The 16,542-nt window shown below is 41.6% G+C and overlaps 1 protein-coding gene across 1 annotated transcript; it reads left to right on the top strand.

Annotated features, from left to right (window-relative positions):
• Positions 1–246: 246 nt before the first annotated feature.
• LOC124165957 lies at positions 247–7,497 on the top strand. Its single transcript, XM_046543506.1, has 2 exons — positions 247–414; positions 4,792–7,497. The coding sequence occupies exon 2, from the start codon at positions 4,794–4,796 to the stop codon at positions 6,789–6,791; it is 1,998 nt and encodes a 665-aa protein (XP_046399462.1). The 5' UTR covers positions 247–414; positions 4,792–4,793; the 3' UTR covers positions 6,792–7,497.
• Positions 7,498–16,542: the final 9,045 nt, after the last annotated feature.

The raw sequence follows: 16,542 nt of genomic DNA, 5'->3' as shown, positions 1-16,542 counted from the left end.
GTGTCAGGTGCTTGGGTGTGGTACAGTGATTGCTAGGTAGATTCTGCGTTCAGAAGACTGACGTAGATTCGAATAGAAAAAGCGAGCGGAGGAGAGCTGACGTCGCCGTGAGACGCCAGAGGTTGCACGGGGAGCAGAGACGCTGCTGCTGCCGTGGGTCGCCGAGATACGACGGAGAGCAGGCCCGCTGCCGTCACTGAGAGGAGCCGAGATTCGCCGGGGAGCTGAGACGCCGCCGCCGACGAGAAAGGACTGCCTAGACGCCGCACCGCCAGGGAGGCCGGATCGCCGCAGAGAGAGAGGCAGGAGCCAGAGACGACAAGAGGATTCGAGGAGGAGGAGCGCCGCAGACGACGCAGAGGGGAATCAGCTGTGAGAACAGCTGTTGCAGGATCGCTGACCCATAGACTACTGGTGAGTCACACTCATTCCTTTCTCCTCACCCTAGTTATTTTGTCGTTCGGTATCTCAAATCCAAGAAAATGGCCGAGAGTAGCAATAGAGCAGGTTCAAGTGAATACTGCGGAATTATGGAGGCAATTAAATTGATTTCACAGCCTTTCGATGGGGATAAAAGGAAGTTACGGGAATTTATAGATAATGTCGATGTGGCATTTGAACTCGTCCATCCCGATAACCACGATAAACTGCTAAAATTTGTAAAGGCTAAAGTAACTGGCGAGGCCAGGTCGAAATTGATCGTAAGGGATCTAACAGACACTTGGGATAGAGTGAAAAGTGTTTTGGAGGAAAATTACTCCACTAAAAGAACATTAGACTACTACGCATGTAAAATGTTTAACTCGAAACAGGGCGTAGCTGAGTCAATAGCTTCGTGGGGAAGTCGCATCGACACGATGCAAACTGAATTGAGAGACGCGGCTAGGAGGGATTTAACAAATGAAGAAATAAATGGAGCGATAGCTCTCGTCAATCATTTGGCTAAGGCGTGTTTTATACAGGGGCTGAGTAATGATAGGATACAAACCATTGTCAGAAGCCGCGGAGAGAAAATTCTTCTCTCAACTGCTATTGAAATTGCGCTGGAAGAGGAAAGTGCAATATTATCGCAGAAAGAAAGGGGCAGCAAAGGGTTAATCACAGGCCCGAAAATTAGGTGCGAAAACTGCAATAAGGTAGGCCACACCTTGTCCAAGTGCTATTTGAAGAAAAGCGTAGATGAACCAAGGGGTGTGAGGGCGTTGAACGAAATGCGATGTTTCAGTTGCAATCGCCCAGGCCACTTGAAGAGGGACTGCCCAATGCTCAAGAGTGACCCAGATAATCGCCCCAAGAGTCGAAACGAGGGACCTAGGGGGTGGAAGAAAAAATGGGAAAACGGGCAGGGTAAAAATGTTGCCTCAGTGAAGAGGGTGAACGCCCTTCAGGCAGACGCCGTTGACACGGTGTCGTTTTTCGTCAAGGAATGTGAGGGGGAATGCCTTGCCTTTCTTGTGGATTCGGGAGCAGATGTCAGCATAGTAAAGGCATCGTTATTGAAAAGAGGAACAGATTACTTCCCGAAGGAAAAGATGAAAGTTATGGGAGTGACGGGGGAGGTAGTGAGCACTCTAGGTTCCGTGAGTCTCACCCTAATGACGGAGGACCGAGAGACTTCCCATAAATTTCAAATCGCAGATGATAATCTTACCCTTAAGCATGATGGGATCTTGGGTAAGGACTTTTGGTGCGAAATGCAGGCAAAAATTGATTATGAGAAAAGGATGATAACCATGCAAGACGTAATCGTCAAGTTTGACTCCCGACCAGATGAGAAAATTTGCCCGCCAGCAAGAAGAATGACCCACATAACACTACCCGCTAGAAGTGAAGTGATAGTCAAGTGTCATTCAGAGAAAGACGGCGAGGGCATAGTAGAAAAGAGGGAGATTTATCCAGGGGTACACATGGCGGCATCACTTACCGTCAGTGTAGCAAACGAGTGCATCACGAGCCTCGTAAATTCGAATGAGGAGGACCTACAGATAGAAGTGCCAAGCGTGAAATTGATGCCAATTAATGGTGATGAAATTAATTGTGAGAGTAATACCTTTAGTTCAAGGGTTGACAATGAGAAAATTAATCCTAGAGAGGTAAACGCACTCGAAGGATATCAAGCTGGCTCAGAATTGGAAAGGGAGCAACTCTTGCTGGATTCCTTGAGGATTGGACATTTAAATAAGGAAGAAAAGAATGAGCTCATTAATATATTGGAAAAATACCAAGACGTATTTTACCTGCCAGGTGATACCCTTTCGTGCACCAACGCTATAGAGCATGCAATACCGACTCCTCTGATTGATCCCGCCAAACCAATCAACGTGAAGCCATACAGATTACCTGAGGCACATAAGGAGGAAGTTGACAAGCAAGTGAAGAAAATGCTTCAAGATGGAATTATCGTCCCGAGCAAAAGCGCGTGGAATTCGCCCATTTTAGTCGTCCCAAAGAAATTGGATGCCTCCGGAGAGAAAAAGTGGAGGATTGTCGTGGACTACAGAAAGCTGAATGACGTCTCGGTGGGGGATGCGTATCCGCTTCCGAACATTAATGAGATTCTTGACCAGCTGGGAAAGGCACGCTACTTTTCCACGCTAGATTTGGCAAGCGGATTCCATCAAATCCCCTTGAAAAGAGAAGACAGGGAGAAGACTGCCTTCAGCTGTCCTTACGGGCACTTCGAATTCGTTCGAACCCCGTTCGGTTTAAAAGGGGCGCCGCCGACATTCCAGCGCTTGATGAATACTGTTTTATCAGGGCTACAGGGCATCAAATGTTTCATCTATTTAGATGATATAGTGATTCATGGAAATTCGTTGCAGAATCACAACGAAAAGCTCAAGGAGATTTTAGATAGATTGAGAGAAAATAACCTGAAATTACACCCGGATAAGTGTGAGTTCCTGAGAAAAGAGGTGAATTATCTGGGGCATGTAATATCAGAAGATGGGGTCAAACCTGACCCAGAAAAGGTCAGGAAGGTAAAAGAATTCCCATTGCCTAAAACCACTAAGCAATTGAAGGGATTTCTTGGATTAGCGGGATATTACCGCAGATTTATCCCCGAATTCAGTAAGATAGCGAAGCCGCTACATGAGCTGCTCAAGAAAAATGTTACATTTGAATGGGGCCGTAATCAACAGGCGAGTTTTGAAAAATTGAAATTTCTTCTGACCACGGAGCCGATCCTCAAATATCCAGATTTCTCAAAAGAATTCATCCTGACGACCGATGCAAGTAATGAAGCATTGGGTTGCGTATTGTCGCAAGGTGAAATTGGGAAGGATTTGCCTGTGGCTTATGCAAGCAGATCCCTCAATAAGGCAGAGAAGAACTATTCGACAATAGAGAAGGAGTTGTTGGCTATAATATGGGGGACAAAATATTTTCGACCTTACCTCTACGGTCGGAAATTTACGATTGTAACAGACCACAAGCCCCTCACTTGGATTTTTAACATCCGAGACCCTACGTCAAGATTGATGCGTTGGCGACTCAAGTTGGAGGAGTACGAGTACAAAGTGGTGTACAAGAAAGGAAAATTAAACTCCAACGCCGACGCCCTCAGCAGAGTGCACCAGATGTCGCTCCTCGATGAAAGGGAGGAGGAAGACGGCACGAGTGAAGATGACGTCACGGAGGATGAAGGGGAGAAGTCAAGGGAGGAATCTGAAGGACCTATGCAGCTGCCCGAGGGGGAAGAAGGAAGAAAAGAAGAGGACGGGATTTCGGAAGAGAGAAAGAAGAGAATATTGAAGGAATTCCATGATTCGCCGGTGGGAGGCCACCAAGGCATGAAGAGGACGTATGAGAGGATGAAATTATTCTTCTCATGGCCGGGAATGAAGGAAGATGTGGAAGAATACATCCGCAGGTGCGTGGCATGCCAGAAGAATAAACTCACGAGAAGGAAGACCAAAATGCCGATGCAAATAACTTCAACACCCGAGTTTGTCTTCGAGAAATGCAGTTTGGACATCGTGGGCCCGCTACCTGTAACGCAGCGCGGATTTAAATATCTTCTCACCTTCCAGGATGAACTCTCAAAGTTCACGTTGGCTATTCCGTTGGAAAGGCAGGACGCCACGTCAATTGCAAAAGCTTTTGTAGAAAAAATTGTCCTCGTGTATGGTACGCCATTAACCGTACTAACTGATCAGGGAGCAAATTTCCTTAGCGAAGTATTTAAAGAAACGTGCAAAATTTTGAAAATAAGAAAGATACAAACGACAGCTTTTCACCCGCAGAGCAATGGCGCTCTGGAAAGGAGCCACAGAACGCTTACCGAATACCTCCGTCACTACATCGCTAGTGATCAATCGAATTGGGATGAATGGGTCAAATTCGCGGTATTTGTCTTTAATACAACACCGCATACATGTACGAAGCTCACCCCTCATGAAGTGATGTTCGGTAGGAAACCGAATATACCTGGATGCTTTCAGGTGGAGCCAAAGGGCAGGTGTTACACATACGACGACTACCTGGCCGACCTCAAATTAAGGATGCAAACCTGCTATAAGAAGGCAAGAGAAGGTCTCTTGGAATCAAAAGTCAAGTCAAAAGAGTATTACGATAGGACAAGTAAGGCAGAATTATTTCAAGAAGGGGACAAAGTACTCCTCTATGACGAATCTGTTAGAAGAGGGAGGTCAAGGAAGTTATCAACTCAATGGGTTGGACCTTATGAAGTAATTAGCGTAAATGGAGTCAATGTGACTATTAAAATGAAAAGAAAACTCTTGAAGGTTCATGCAAATAGGCTGAAATTATTCTATTGATCCATTGCAGGAATGAAAATGGAGGTAGCGCTAAGACTCCTGCTGCTGTTTACCAGCATTGCTAGCGCCAAGGAGATTGATTTTTCAATTGAGAAAATAGAGGACTCACCCGGGCTGTACTACGAACACAAAGGGGAGGCACAATTATATAGCTCTGAATGGAAAGTTGTTACATATGTGAATTTGTCAGATATAGATGTTAAGTACGAAAGTCTACTTAAGTACGCTAATTTTACGATAGGTTTTTGCCAAAATTATGTTAATAATACGTGGACTAATGTCACAGATTGCACCCAGATGTTGCATTATGTACCAATTAAGATTAAGGACATTAGTAATAAAAAACAATTACTTTATCAATTAGCACGTAATCAAGAAAGCCCTCTGAGAATGAAAAGAGGTGCTCTTAATTTTATAGGGGAATTAAGCAAGGTTTTGTTCGGAACGATGGACGAGGCAGATGCAAAATATTACACTGAAAAGATTAATAGATTGGAAACTGAACAGACTGGTATATTAAAACTAACCAGGGAACAAATGACCGTAGTGAAAGCCACATTAAGGACGGTAAACTCAACCATTAGGGAGGTACAAGAGAACGAAGACGCGCTGTTAAGAAACTTAAAACTTGTAGAGGATCACTTAGATCAAAAGGACGGAGAGTTAAAGGGCAAAATCCGTCTATTGTCAGTCACCTTAATTCTTGAAAAACACATGATGCAACTGAACCGCATCATTCATGAAATCGAACAGGATTACGATTTGATAGTCAGCGCTATAGTGAATGCTCAACAGGGCATATTGCAACCACACGTAATTACTCCGGTACAAATAATTGAGATGATGAAAAGGAGCAGGGATGAGATACCTAATGACTTATCCCTTCCATTCCCTATGAGTGTGGCATACAGTAGTGCCTTATTAAATGTTATTGAATTTGATGTGTTTATTAACCACAATGTTCTTGTGTATGTGATTAAGGTACCACTAACGGATCACATAAAATTTAATGTTTATCAAGTGTTTCCATTTCCTATAAGAACTGAATTGAATGCTTTTAAATTTTTATTTATTCAACCAGAGAAACCATACATTTTTATGGATATTGCAAAAAGATATTATTCTAAGCTTACTGAGAGTGATTTATCTAAATGTAAGAAAATTAATATGTATTGGAGGGTATGTAAACAAGTGTATCCTATTCTGTCTACGCACTTGCATGAAGAATGCGAAGCCAAGATGCTTCAGCCAATTAGAAAAATTCCATCTGATTGTTCTGTAAGAGTAGCCATACTTAACCAAACACTTTGGACTCAATTGGACAATAATGAATGGTTATATGTGTCCGGGAGACCAGAATCAATTACCATTTTGTGTGAGAAACAAGACCCAGTGGACGTACTTATTAACGGAACTGGAAAGCTAAGGTTGTTTAAGAAGTGTAAAGGCTACGGACCGAAAGTTTTAATCCAATCACAGTTTGTGTTCAACTCTAACTATAGCAACAAGGATGTGATTCCGCCGTTGAGTTTGTCATATGACTGTTGTCTCGATGGGAACGTTGTAGAAACGGTGAATTCTATGAAAATTGATACTCACCTGAATCATATTGTGAATAATATAGAGGACTTAAAATACGCAAGTCATAAGGTGCAAGAGGTAGAGAACTTATTGTCTGAAGAAGAATGGAAACAAAAACAGACCGAGAGAGTATATAATCTCTCATTTATGTCAATTATTGGATTAATTGTAATTGTATTAATTTTCTGTTGCTATTGCTGTAAATGTTGTAAGGTCTATTTCCCAAGGTTTCTTAGGTCTTGTGAAAACGGTGACTCGTGCACTACTATTATATTCAGACCAAAAATTGTTAATAAGGTACACACTTCCAACGAGGTCATGGCAGATAATAAGGACCAATGTGAAGAGGGGGTTTGTTTAAATGAAATAATGTCTTCTCCAGGACCAGGCCGTCGCCCAGGGTCGAGAGGCGCTGTCTCTAAGCGTTAAGCTTAAGATGTCGAGAAAGCAACTAGGTATTTGTTGCTTTCTCTCGGTATGAGGGGAGGTGTAATGAATTGCAGCACGTGCATGCCTAGACGAAAACACTAAGGGCCACCCTCAGCTGTTCTGGGAAGAGTGACAGTTAAATGTATCACTCTCACTTCTTTAAAAGGGTTCGTCGCGACGGCCGACCACGTGCATGCCTGGACGGATCATTTGCCTGTCAAGACAGAAACTATTAAAAGGGTTCTAGATACCCTCATTACTTTTAAAGGGGTAATAGACGCATCCTGTTTTAAAAAGGGTCATAGATATTTTCACTGCTTTTAGAGGGGGATAGACGAGTGCAGCTTAAAGGGATTGTGGCAGCTGGAACCCTCAGGAACAACTTAAAAGGTCCATTTTGGGAGAAGCTCTCCCACTCTCCTTCCCCTGCCTCAGAAACGTATACTGATCTCCCCCTCCCTTATCTAGGAATAAGAGTATATAAACCCTTGCATCCATGGACCTCGCGGGAAGAGACCTCGCTCGCTGCCGAAGGCTACGCAACTCCAGGGTTCTGGGGTCTGTAAGATTTTCTGAAATAAATGTCTCTTTCCCACTAGCATCACTCTGAATTTCAATTCTTAAGTACCAGCAACCCTCTCAGAGAGTTGATCTAGCCACTCGGATCAATCTCTCCGTTTCAGTCGTGTGTACCGAGTTGTCGGGACATGACACCTGTGACGTCACGTGGAGTGGCATCGCATGGGCGCCAATCTGGCCCTTTTCAAATGAGGATAAAATTTGACCCTAGCCATTCGTCTAAACCGGTATTTCAAAAACCAAATAATTTGTATATTATGAATACACTAATGGTGGGTAACGAATAGCAATCAATGCCTTTCGTTTTCTTTGATGAAGGAAACCACCCTATTCTTTGATGCTACATGTACGGTAACGCATTACCTCTGGATTCCTTCACATATCGCTAATGTTACTTTAATCAAACAGTCGTTTTTAGAAACGATTTGATTTGAAAGAATGGGGAAAAGTGGTCATACGACTGACACATAAAAAATGAGTTTCTCCCTCAGCCGTAAACAATGGAAACTTTTGTCCTGGGTAAGTGAAAGTCAAATTTTCAGCTAATGACTAATCCCAAAGCACCAGACGAGACACTGAAATTTATTATTTCCAAATTTACTCAGCTGGCTAGAGGTCGTCCGTATCACTAGCCGACTGTGTAAATAAGGATATAATGACTTTTTGTGTTTCCTCTTGTGATGTCTGTGTGAGTGAGGAAATTGACAGTGACTTTGGTCCACTTCTGACCATGACAAAAGCATATATCAAGAATATTACAAAAGAGGATCCTCAAGTCCGCCTCTAAATGTGTTGTCCCGTACCACGCATTTAAATGGGTTTACAAAAGTTGCCACTCGCGTCGCTGACGGACAAAGTGATCCGAGTTTCACGGAGAAATAAAGTATAATTAGGGGTTTAACCAAAATTAATACATATGATTTTCGTCTGAAGATTTTCACAGCTTCTTTTATCTATGTTGGTGGTGGTTTTCGGGTATTGCTGTGTAGAAAACATTTTTACTCGACGTTTCACTCCTCCTACTGGGAGTGTTATCAAGAGAATGGAAGGAATTTATTCTCGTCCCGTTTTTTACAACAATGGGTAGCGAAAAACATATATAAGCTCGGGACGAGAATAAATTCCTTCCATTCTCTTGATAACGCTCCCAGTAGGAGGAGTGAAACGTCGAGTAAAAATGTTTTCTACACAGCAATACCCGAAAACCACCACCAACATAATACATATGATGATATGATCCATCAAATTCATTACTTTTCAATGCTATTCCTCGCAAATACAAACATTATCAGGTAAAATATTGGAAAAAAGTGGATCGCATTGCACTCATCACCGCTCATGACATTTTTGTAAGCCGATCATAATGCGATCGAAGTGGCAACGGAAATCAGCCTTCTATGGGATTGAATTGGGGTTCCTCTGTGCAGTCGCCTTTAGCCAGACAAAACAAAAAGATGCAATTTTACTCTCGAACTAATTCGAACATCGAGCGCCAACATTAAAACTTACTTGCTATTTATTACCTGTGATTGACGAATTTTGTAAATGGGACCTTGGGATTTATGACAATATTTTGATGCACTACGATAATTCAAAGAAATTATCCTCATCAGGAATACTTTTTTTACCATTGATTATTTTCATTTTATATAATATTTATAAACATTATTTATTAGTTTTGAACAACTGAATACTTAGCTTAATGGAAAAACTTAACGACGCACATTCATCTTTCTTGCCGCTGTGTCATCCATCATGTTTTACGAATGCTAAAGAAAACTCATGTGGCATGTATTGGCAGAATCGTGTACTATAAGGTACAAAGAAGTGCAGCGGCGGGTGTAAATGATAATAATTCACACTTGAAGGATTATAAAAATAAAAAAAGTGGAGGTACACGTGTGTTTACCTTGGGTCTGAAGAGGCCATAAGGTCATTCGACGGACTATTGGATCGAGAACAATGCAGGGGCTCTTCAAGTTGTCCACACGCAAAAAATATTGACTAAAGGTAGATAGTATACGTCAAATAATCCTCATTGTACTTGAATTATTGCAGGCAAAATATGCGGAGTAAGGATGAGACGTCACATGAATGGAGACCCTTCTATACTGAATACTCATAACAGAAATAAATTAGCTTCGTTTTAAGTTAGGAACAATGTGTGGTGCAAATGACCCTTTAGTCGACGCGACCAAAAACGTTTTTCTGGAACTACTACGGATGAGCCGCTATTATGACGTTTCAATGACGTAATGTTCGTTTGAGAAACCTTGATCGATTAATGGTGAATGGAATTTGATGCAAAATTTTGACGGTGTGAAACCGACTTAAGAGAAAGATTCCTAAGGATGGAGAATTGTAAGGAGGATTAGAGGAAGGCGGAGAGAGGTTTCAACACAATATGGCCGCTATCATGACGTTTCAATGACGTCATACACGTTCGAGAAACCTTGATATATCCATCTTGAATGGACTTTGACGCAAAATTTGACCGTGTGGAACCGTCTTCAGAGAAAGGTTCCCCAGGGTGGAGAAATGTAAGGATGATTATAGAAAGAGGGAGAGAGATTTCAAGACAGCATGGCCGCTACCGTCACCTCCGTTCGAAAAACCTTGATCAATGAATCTTGAATGGACTTTGATCCAAAATTTGACCGTGTGGAACCGGCTTCACGGAAAGTTTCCCAAGGGTGGAGAAGTATAAGGAGGATAATAGAAAGAGGGAGAAAAAGTGGGGGAGTGGATGGGGGGAGAGGGAGGGATTGTGAAGTGTTTTGGAGGCAGAGCGGTGGGGCCTCGTCGTGAGGCCGTTGACATCGCCTCGGAGAGTATGTTTGGGTTGGAGGGGGCGGAGAGAGACTGCGCCGCTTCTTGTATATGTGTGTGTGTGTGTGTTGCTGCTGTCACGGGGCTGCTGTGTTTGGGGAGAGAGGTGCAGTATGGAAACAGTGAGGAGAGAGAGATAATATGGAGGACTTTAAATAAGCGAAGGGTTACGAAACAGTGGCGCCCTGGAGGAGAATGCGGGAAGGATTGGAAAGAGGGGAAAAGTGGGTGGCCACGGGGGTTTTTGGCCCCTTGCGACACTCCATTAAGGCCGTTTACCACACGATGCTTTTCATTCGTGCGCTCACGGGAAATCGAACTTTCCGCGAAACGTATGCCTGCAATCCCACGATATACGTAAACGAGTAAAACTACGAATGAACGAAGATATGTTGTTCCAAGTTTGATCTGAGGTTTCCGCGGTGTTTCTTCATATGAGTTTTGGCTTCCGGGCGTTCCTCCGCGTTTAGATGTCCATAAGTGACGACGGTTTCTCCAGTCATCCTGCACTTCTGACCTGAAGACGCCAGCAAAATGGCTGGAGAAACTGTCGTCACTTATGGACATCTAAACGCGGAGGAACGCCCGGAAGCCAAGACTCAATTGTTGTTTATTTTAATGGAACCTTATGTGGTTGGAATTTTATTTTTTATTTATTTATCAATTAAATTATTCAAACACAGCCAAAATGGTCTTTACATTGAATACAAAACAAAATCTGCAGCTTTATCAAATATAAAATATAAAAAAAGTATAAAAGAAAAAAAAGGGATTCGGTAGATGGCTTTTCTAAGCTGCCTATTGAATAATCTTATGGGCATTGAAAGATCCAGGGAAGGGTGAGTACTCGAAATGGCATTGAAGGAGGTAGGGAGTCTGTAAAAAAGTGATCTTTGAGAGAGAGAAAGACGGAATTTAGGTTGGTGTAGTAGGTGGTTATAGAATATTTTCAAATAAATGCAGCGATTTGACGTATAATTCCATGTGAAAGCACTAAGTCTCTTATTTTTCATTCTTCATAATGCATCGGTTTTACAAATTTACGCCTCAAACCATTAATTATATGGATTCGTATTAAATTCGAATCTTGTAGTGCTATGTTTTTAAATTGAAATGCAATTTATGCTGAGGTTTCGGTTTATTAATAAACCACCATCAGGGCTTGTAATGGAAATGAGTATATAATGTTGATGCGTAAACAAAACAAAGGGTTACAGCAATGTTTTACAATAATCTTCTTCTATATTATTTCTACTGTATAGATACCTTTTTCTCAACTTATACGCAACCAAACTCTACAAATGAGGTACCAAAATGCACAGAATTTATCAGAGAACATGCGACGGCATATCTTACTTCCTAAATATTGCTATTGTTTCCTAAAATTGGTTTTTAAATAATTAAAAAAAAACAAAAAAGCGGTAAATATTTCTGACGTTAACGGCGCACAAACTGATACATTTGTTCATTTGCAACAATATCTCGCATTCTTTAAATAACTTTTATCAAAATGCGGCTGATTCCACATTCAAGTCTCCTGTTGATACGTAAGTATGAGTCATCATGTGCGTTTAACAGAGGATAGTGTAATTACTTCCAATGTTGTGTTTAAAGAGATCCTCTGACCTCAATTTTTACATGAACATTCCATTAAATTTGTGCATAAGACCTTGCCTTTTTTTTCTATATTTAAAAATTAGAAACGCACCTATCCGTCTAAGGGCCTGCATTGAAAAGAGCGGGGGAAGCCCGCTGGGAGCGGGCGCAGCACGCTCGTTAATACTTATATCTCATAAGAAGCGAAAAATGTGTCCAAAATAATTTTGTTTGCATATATGTCGATTTCATAACGGGCAGCGTCTCTTTGATGAATACATAAGTCCTCGCGGCTTGCTGACGTAAACATGAGATTCTATGACGTCAATGGGTTCACCGTGCACCTCATGAAATTGGTATGATGTCTGAACCGAGAATATCTGAAGGTGGCTCCTCTAACCTTAAATGCTGCACTACTGCAGTAGGTAGTACCAAATCATTAACACCGATACCCTAAGGCGAGGATACCCGAGGAAACCTGGTACCCGGACCCCTAGTTCGACTCCACTTATTTGCACAATGCTGTCAAAGGGGCCGGCTAAGTGCGGTATTGGTAATCGTTAGTAATCGCATTCCTTCATTGCAGTGTGAATTCAAATCATACTTTTTCGTGAAAAATCGGTCGGCCTCCGTGGCAGTGGGGATAAGTCCTCGCCTACATGCTGAAGGTCGCGGGTTCGAGTCCCGCCTGGATAGGTTGCCCCTTCCAGGGCATGGTTGTGTATTAATTTTCTGTTGTTGATTGTTAAGACTCCTGATGTAAAGACGTCATTGTGCTGTTTTCGAGGTAATTGAGATAAATAAAAATAAATAAATAAATTAGAAGTATCATCAAGCAAGGGTTGATTCAAAAGTTGACTCATTAGTTGGGTATAAGTCAACCCATCTGGCCGACGTATTGTTACGCTTGAAGTGATCTACGCAAGGCACTCAAGTAGGGATCAGACCAACCATGAAGAATCTCCAGCACCGCCGAACTTTGAATCCGTATCCACAGGGTGGGAAGACAACACTGTAGTTACCACACCAACCTTATCCCCTCTTCAGATAATTCTTTTTCATAAATTTCTTTATTATCCCATGTATCCAGCTATTTCTTTGGCCTCCTTTCTATCGTCGTTCTTCTGCGTTTCAATGCTAAATTTGCTTGAGAAGTCTTTCATTTACCCATCTTTACTCCAGCCTGCACCTCAAAATTGATTGTTTATGCTTAATTAAATATAATTATTACTATTTTATTGATCTTCATTATTTCTCCAGTCCTTTGATTGATTATTCTTTCTTTTTTTGCTTACCTGCTGCTCTTCGCCAGATCTCCTTTTTCAGTTGTAGGTTGTCTGGCTCTAGCAAAATTCTCCCTTTCTTTCAACAAAACCGACAATGCACTACTGAAAAACCTCTGGGACAACCAACATCCAATAAAACCCAAACACCGCTTACCTAAATGTGCCCTTAACCCATCCTATATTCCTATTCCATAACCCACGACAGACAGATTTGGCTCCCAATTTTTTTTTAATTGTTTTAATGCTGTTTTATCTACCGAGTCGATCGATGGATTTTTCTTCCTCATAGGAAAATCTACTAGAGTTGGTATCTAGGTATTGGCTATTTAGTGGGCCCTTTTCGCTCTGTAGCGTTAAGGTGTTTTTTCCCGTCCCTCCCTTCCGCTCCTATCCTTTCCCAGAGGCGTCGGCGGGCTCCCATCGCGGCGGCGCCTCTATCCTTTTCCCTACCTCTCCAGCCCCTCCCCGGGTGATCGGGCGGATCAAGCCACGGGCTTGGTTCCCGGCCCCGGTGTGTTGTATCCTTAAGAGGGTTCACCTAGAACCCTCATCATCTCTGTTGTAATGCTCATATTTGGCTCTTTGGCTAATAAGTTTGCCGACCACTGCCCTAGGCTAATCTGCTACATGAGTAAGTGAACTTGCACTTTTGTGTGTGTTCTTGTGCTTTTAGTTTAAATTGATTATATTTCACCCCATTGATATCTTTCCCAGCCGCCCTATCCTTCCCCTAACTATCCTTCCATTTTTTCGCCCAGTAAAGAATACGTCCCCGAGAAATTCATTTCTTTCAATTTTTTAACTGCCGTAGAACATTCATTTATTTATTACATTCTTCCTTCTAATTTGTATTAAAAATCCCATCCTTGCTTTACCCTCAGAGAGCCAGGGAGCGCTGTCAGGCTCCCCCTATATCTCGCGAAAGGTACCAGGAACGCGATAGCGCTCCCCCTGCAATTTCTCACTTTGATACTGATAGCCAATATTCATTTTATTTTAACATAAACTATTTTATTTATATTATAAAAATTAACTCATATTACCAAAAATTCGTCAAGTAATACATTAAAAACGTGAAACCATTGTAACGTCTGATTTTTTGAAGTTGTTATTTTGGTTGTGAAGGGTTTGTTTGGGAGAGGGGATTGTTGAGAGGGATGTGAAAAGGAGAGGTTTTGTGGAGTATTGTGGAGAGAATTGAAGTAAATAAAAAAGGTTATGAAAATTAATCGTCTTAAGTTACACCATATATAAAAATATTTCCTAAAGTTTTTGAATATATGACTTAAGTTGTTTTTGAGACCTATATTTTTTCCTAACCTACTGCAAAATCAGCAAAAATGCCTCGGCACTTTTAGCACAGTACCTAGAGAATCGGCGTTCCTCCTGTCTTTCGCGAATAGTGCCAGGAAAGCGATAGCGCTCCTTCTGCTACGTCACTTAGATGCTGATGGTTCACTGTTCATTAAAAGTCAACATTTATTTTATTTTAACACCAACTATTTTCTTTAATTTATAAAAATTAACTCATATTTCCAAAAATTCGTCAAATAATTCATTAAAAGCGAGAAACCACGCATAATAAAGATTTCCTAAAGTTTTTGAATGAATACCTTTAGTTGTTTTTGGTACCTATATATTTTCCTAACCTACTGCAAAATCAGCAAAAATGCCTCGGCACATTTAGCATATTATCTAGAAAATCTGTTGGCACTCAAAGGGCTAATACTGGTTCCATCCAAACTCCCTCTGTTTCCTCCGTATATGTTGCAGAAGTTTCCTCTCCTATCCGACCAGAGTCATGAAAATCAAATCCCACGGACTGACGGGGAAAAAAAATGGAATTTCCCCATCGGGTAGGAATGTAATGGGCATGCATCGGTAGTCGATCATTCGACGAGGCGTGATTTTGTCACAGTGCTCGCGCAACCAGATCCTCCTCCTCCTCCTCCCCTACACCGTGACTTGCGGATTTCACCCCTCGGAGGAAAGAGGGCGCCCTGAATGAGCGGCGCGCTATTTCGCGGTTCCTTCGACTGGCGGCGAACGAGCGAGCGATGAATAAAAATCAGCCTCGTCGTATCGATGGCTCACAATTATGTGCATATTGGTGACTTGACCTCTTACTAGCTCGCTTCGAAGGGCACCCACCTATCCTCCTGCCCTTATCATCACCATTTGCCCCCGTGCGTGATGGTCACTTGCCCCGACGATGGAGGGCGCTGCCCTACGGCGCGTGCCGCCAAGAAGGGGGGGAAGAGGTCAGAGGCCAAGAATCACGTCTCGCCAGTGTCGGTAGAAATAAAAACATATCGAAAACGACCGCTATGATACTAAAATTAATTTTTAGTGTCAAGCAAGGACGTAGCCAGAAAATATTTTCGGGGGGGTTATGGAATAGTAGACAAATATAAAATATACATATTTATTAAAAACCTTTAAAGGAAAATATAAAAATATTATTATAAAATTGAATTTAGCCTTCTAGGTTTTTTTTACAGCGACCAAATGAATTAACTCCTCCTTGTCGATGTCAATTCTGCGGTCCCTCGGGAGGCTCATAAGTCACTCACCTCTCTACTAATTCACAGCACTATTATTTCACACACTGCACTACAGCTACGCACACTGCTCCTACAAATTCGCTCAGATAATTATTGACTTAAGTCGCATTGGACTACTAGATATCCCTGCGCCGCTATATAATATCGCCGTGTGAGCACCACGCATGCATTATTATTTATTAGTGGATTAGTTGAACCAATAGTTAGAGGCGTCATATGGTGACATTACTTCATTTTATGATAAAACTTTTGTACTTTTCTCATCTATTTAATTTTAGGAGACCGCTTTCGTTGCGGTGCAAGATCATAAAAAGCATGAAAGATTCATTTTTAGGCCTTTCTTTCAGTTAAAGTTTCCTCGAAAATGGCATTATATGCCGAAACCTCGATCCGTTAAAAAAAAGGCGTAGAAAAAAGAAGGTAGAAATAAAAAGATGATTTTGCACCACGACAAAACCGGACTTCCAAAATTATATACATGCATGTGAAATGTACAGATTTTTTTATTTTTAAAGGAGTAGCTGGAAATTGAAACCAAATGTATATGTCATGAACTACAACTCCATGTCTTTGTTGCCTAATCTAATAAGTAATCGACAAAATTCTGCGTATTTCCAGCAAAAAATTCTGAAATACTAATACAATTAATAATTTGTCTTCATCGTTTGGATTCTTTAGAATTCCATCGATTGGATTCGAATGCAATGAATAATTTTGATCGTGCCTAAGAAAAGCGCCAATGGCAAATTTGATCCATTTCTCTATTTTTCATTTATTATTTTCGTAGCTGTTATTAATTCCATGAAATTTGATGCTGTGAAATAAGTCGCGGTTCGATGCCGAGTAATCGAATAAGCCTTTCGCTATTTTGTAATCGCATCAATTTCGAGCATGAAT

This window comes from Ischnura elegans, chromosome 9 (genome assembly GCF_921293095.1).
Source record: "Ischnura elegans chromosome 9, ioIscEleg1.1, whole genome shotgun sequence".
NCBI lineage: Eukaryota > Metazoa > Arthropoda > Insecta > Odonata > Coenagrionidae > Ischnura > Ischnura elegans.
This window is presented reverse-complemented; position numbering and strand designations above follow the sequence as displayed.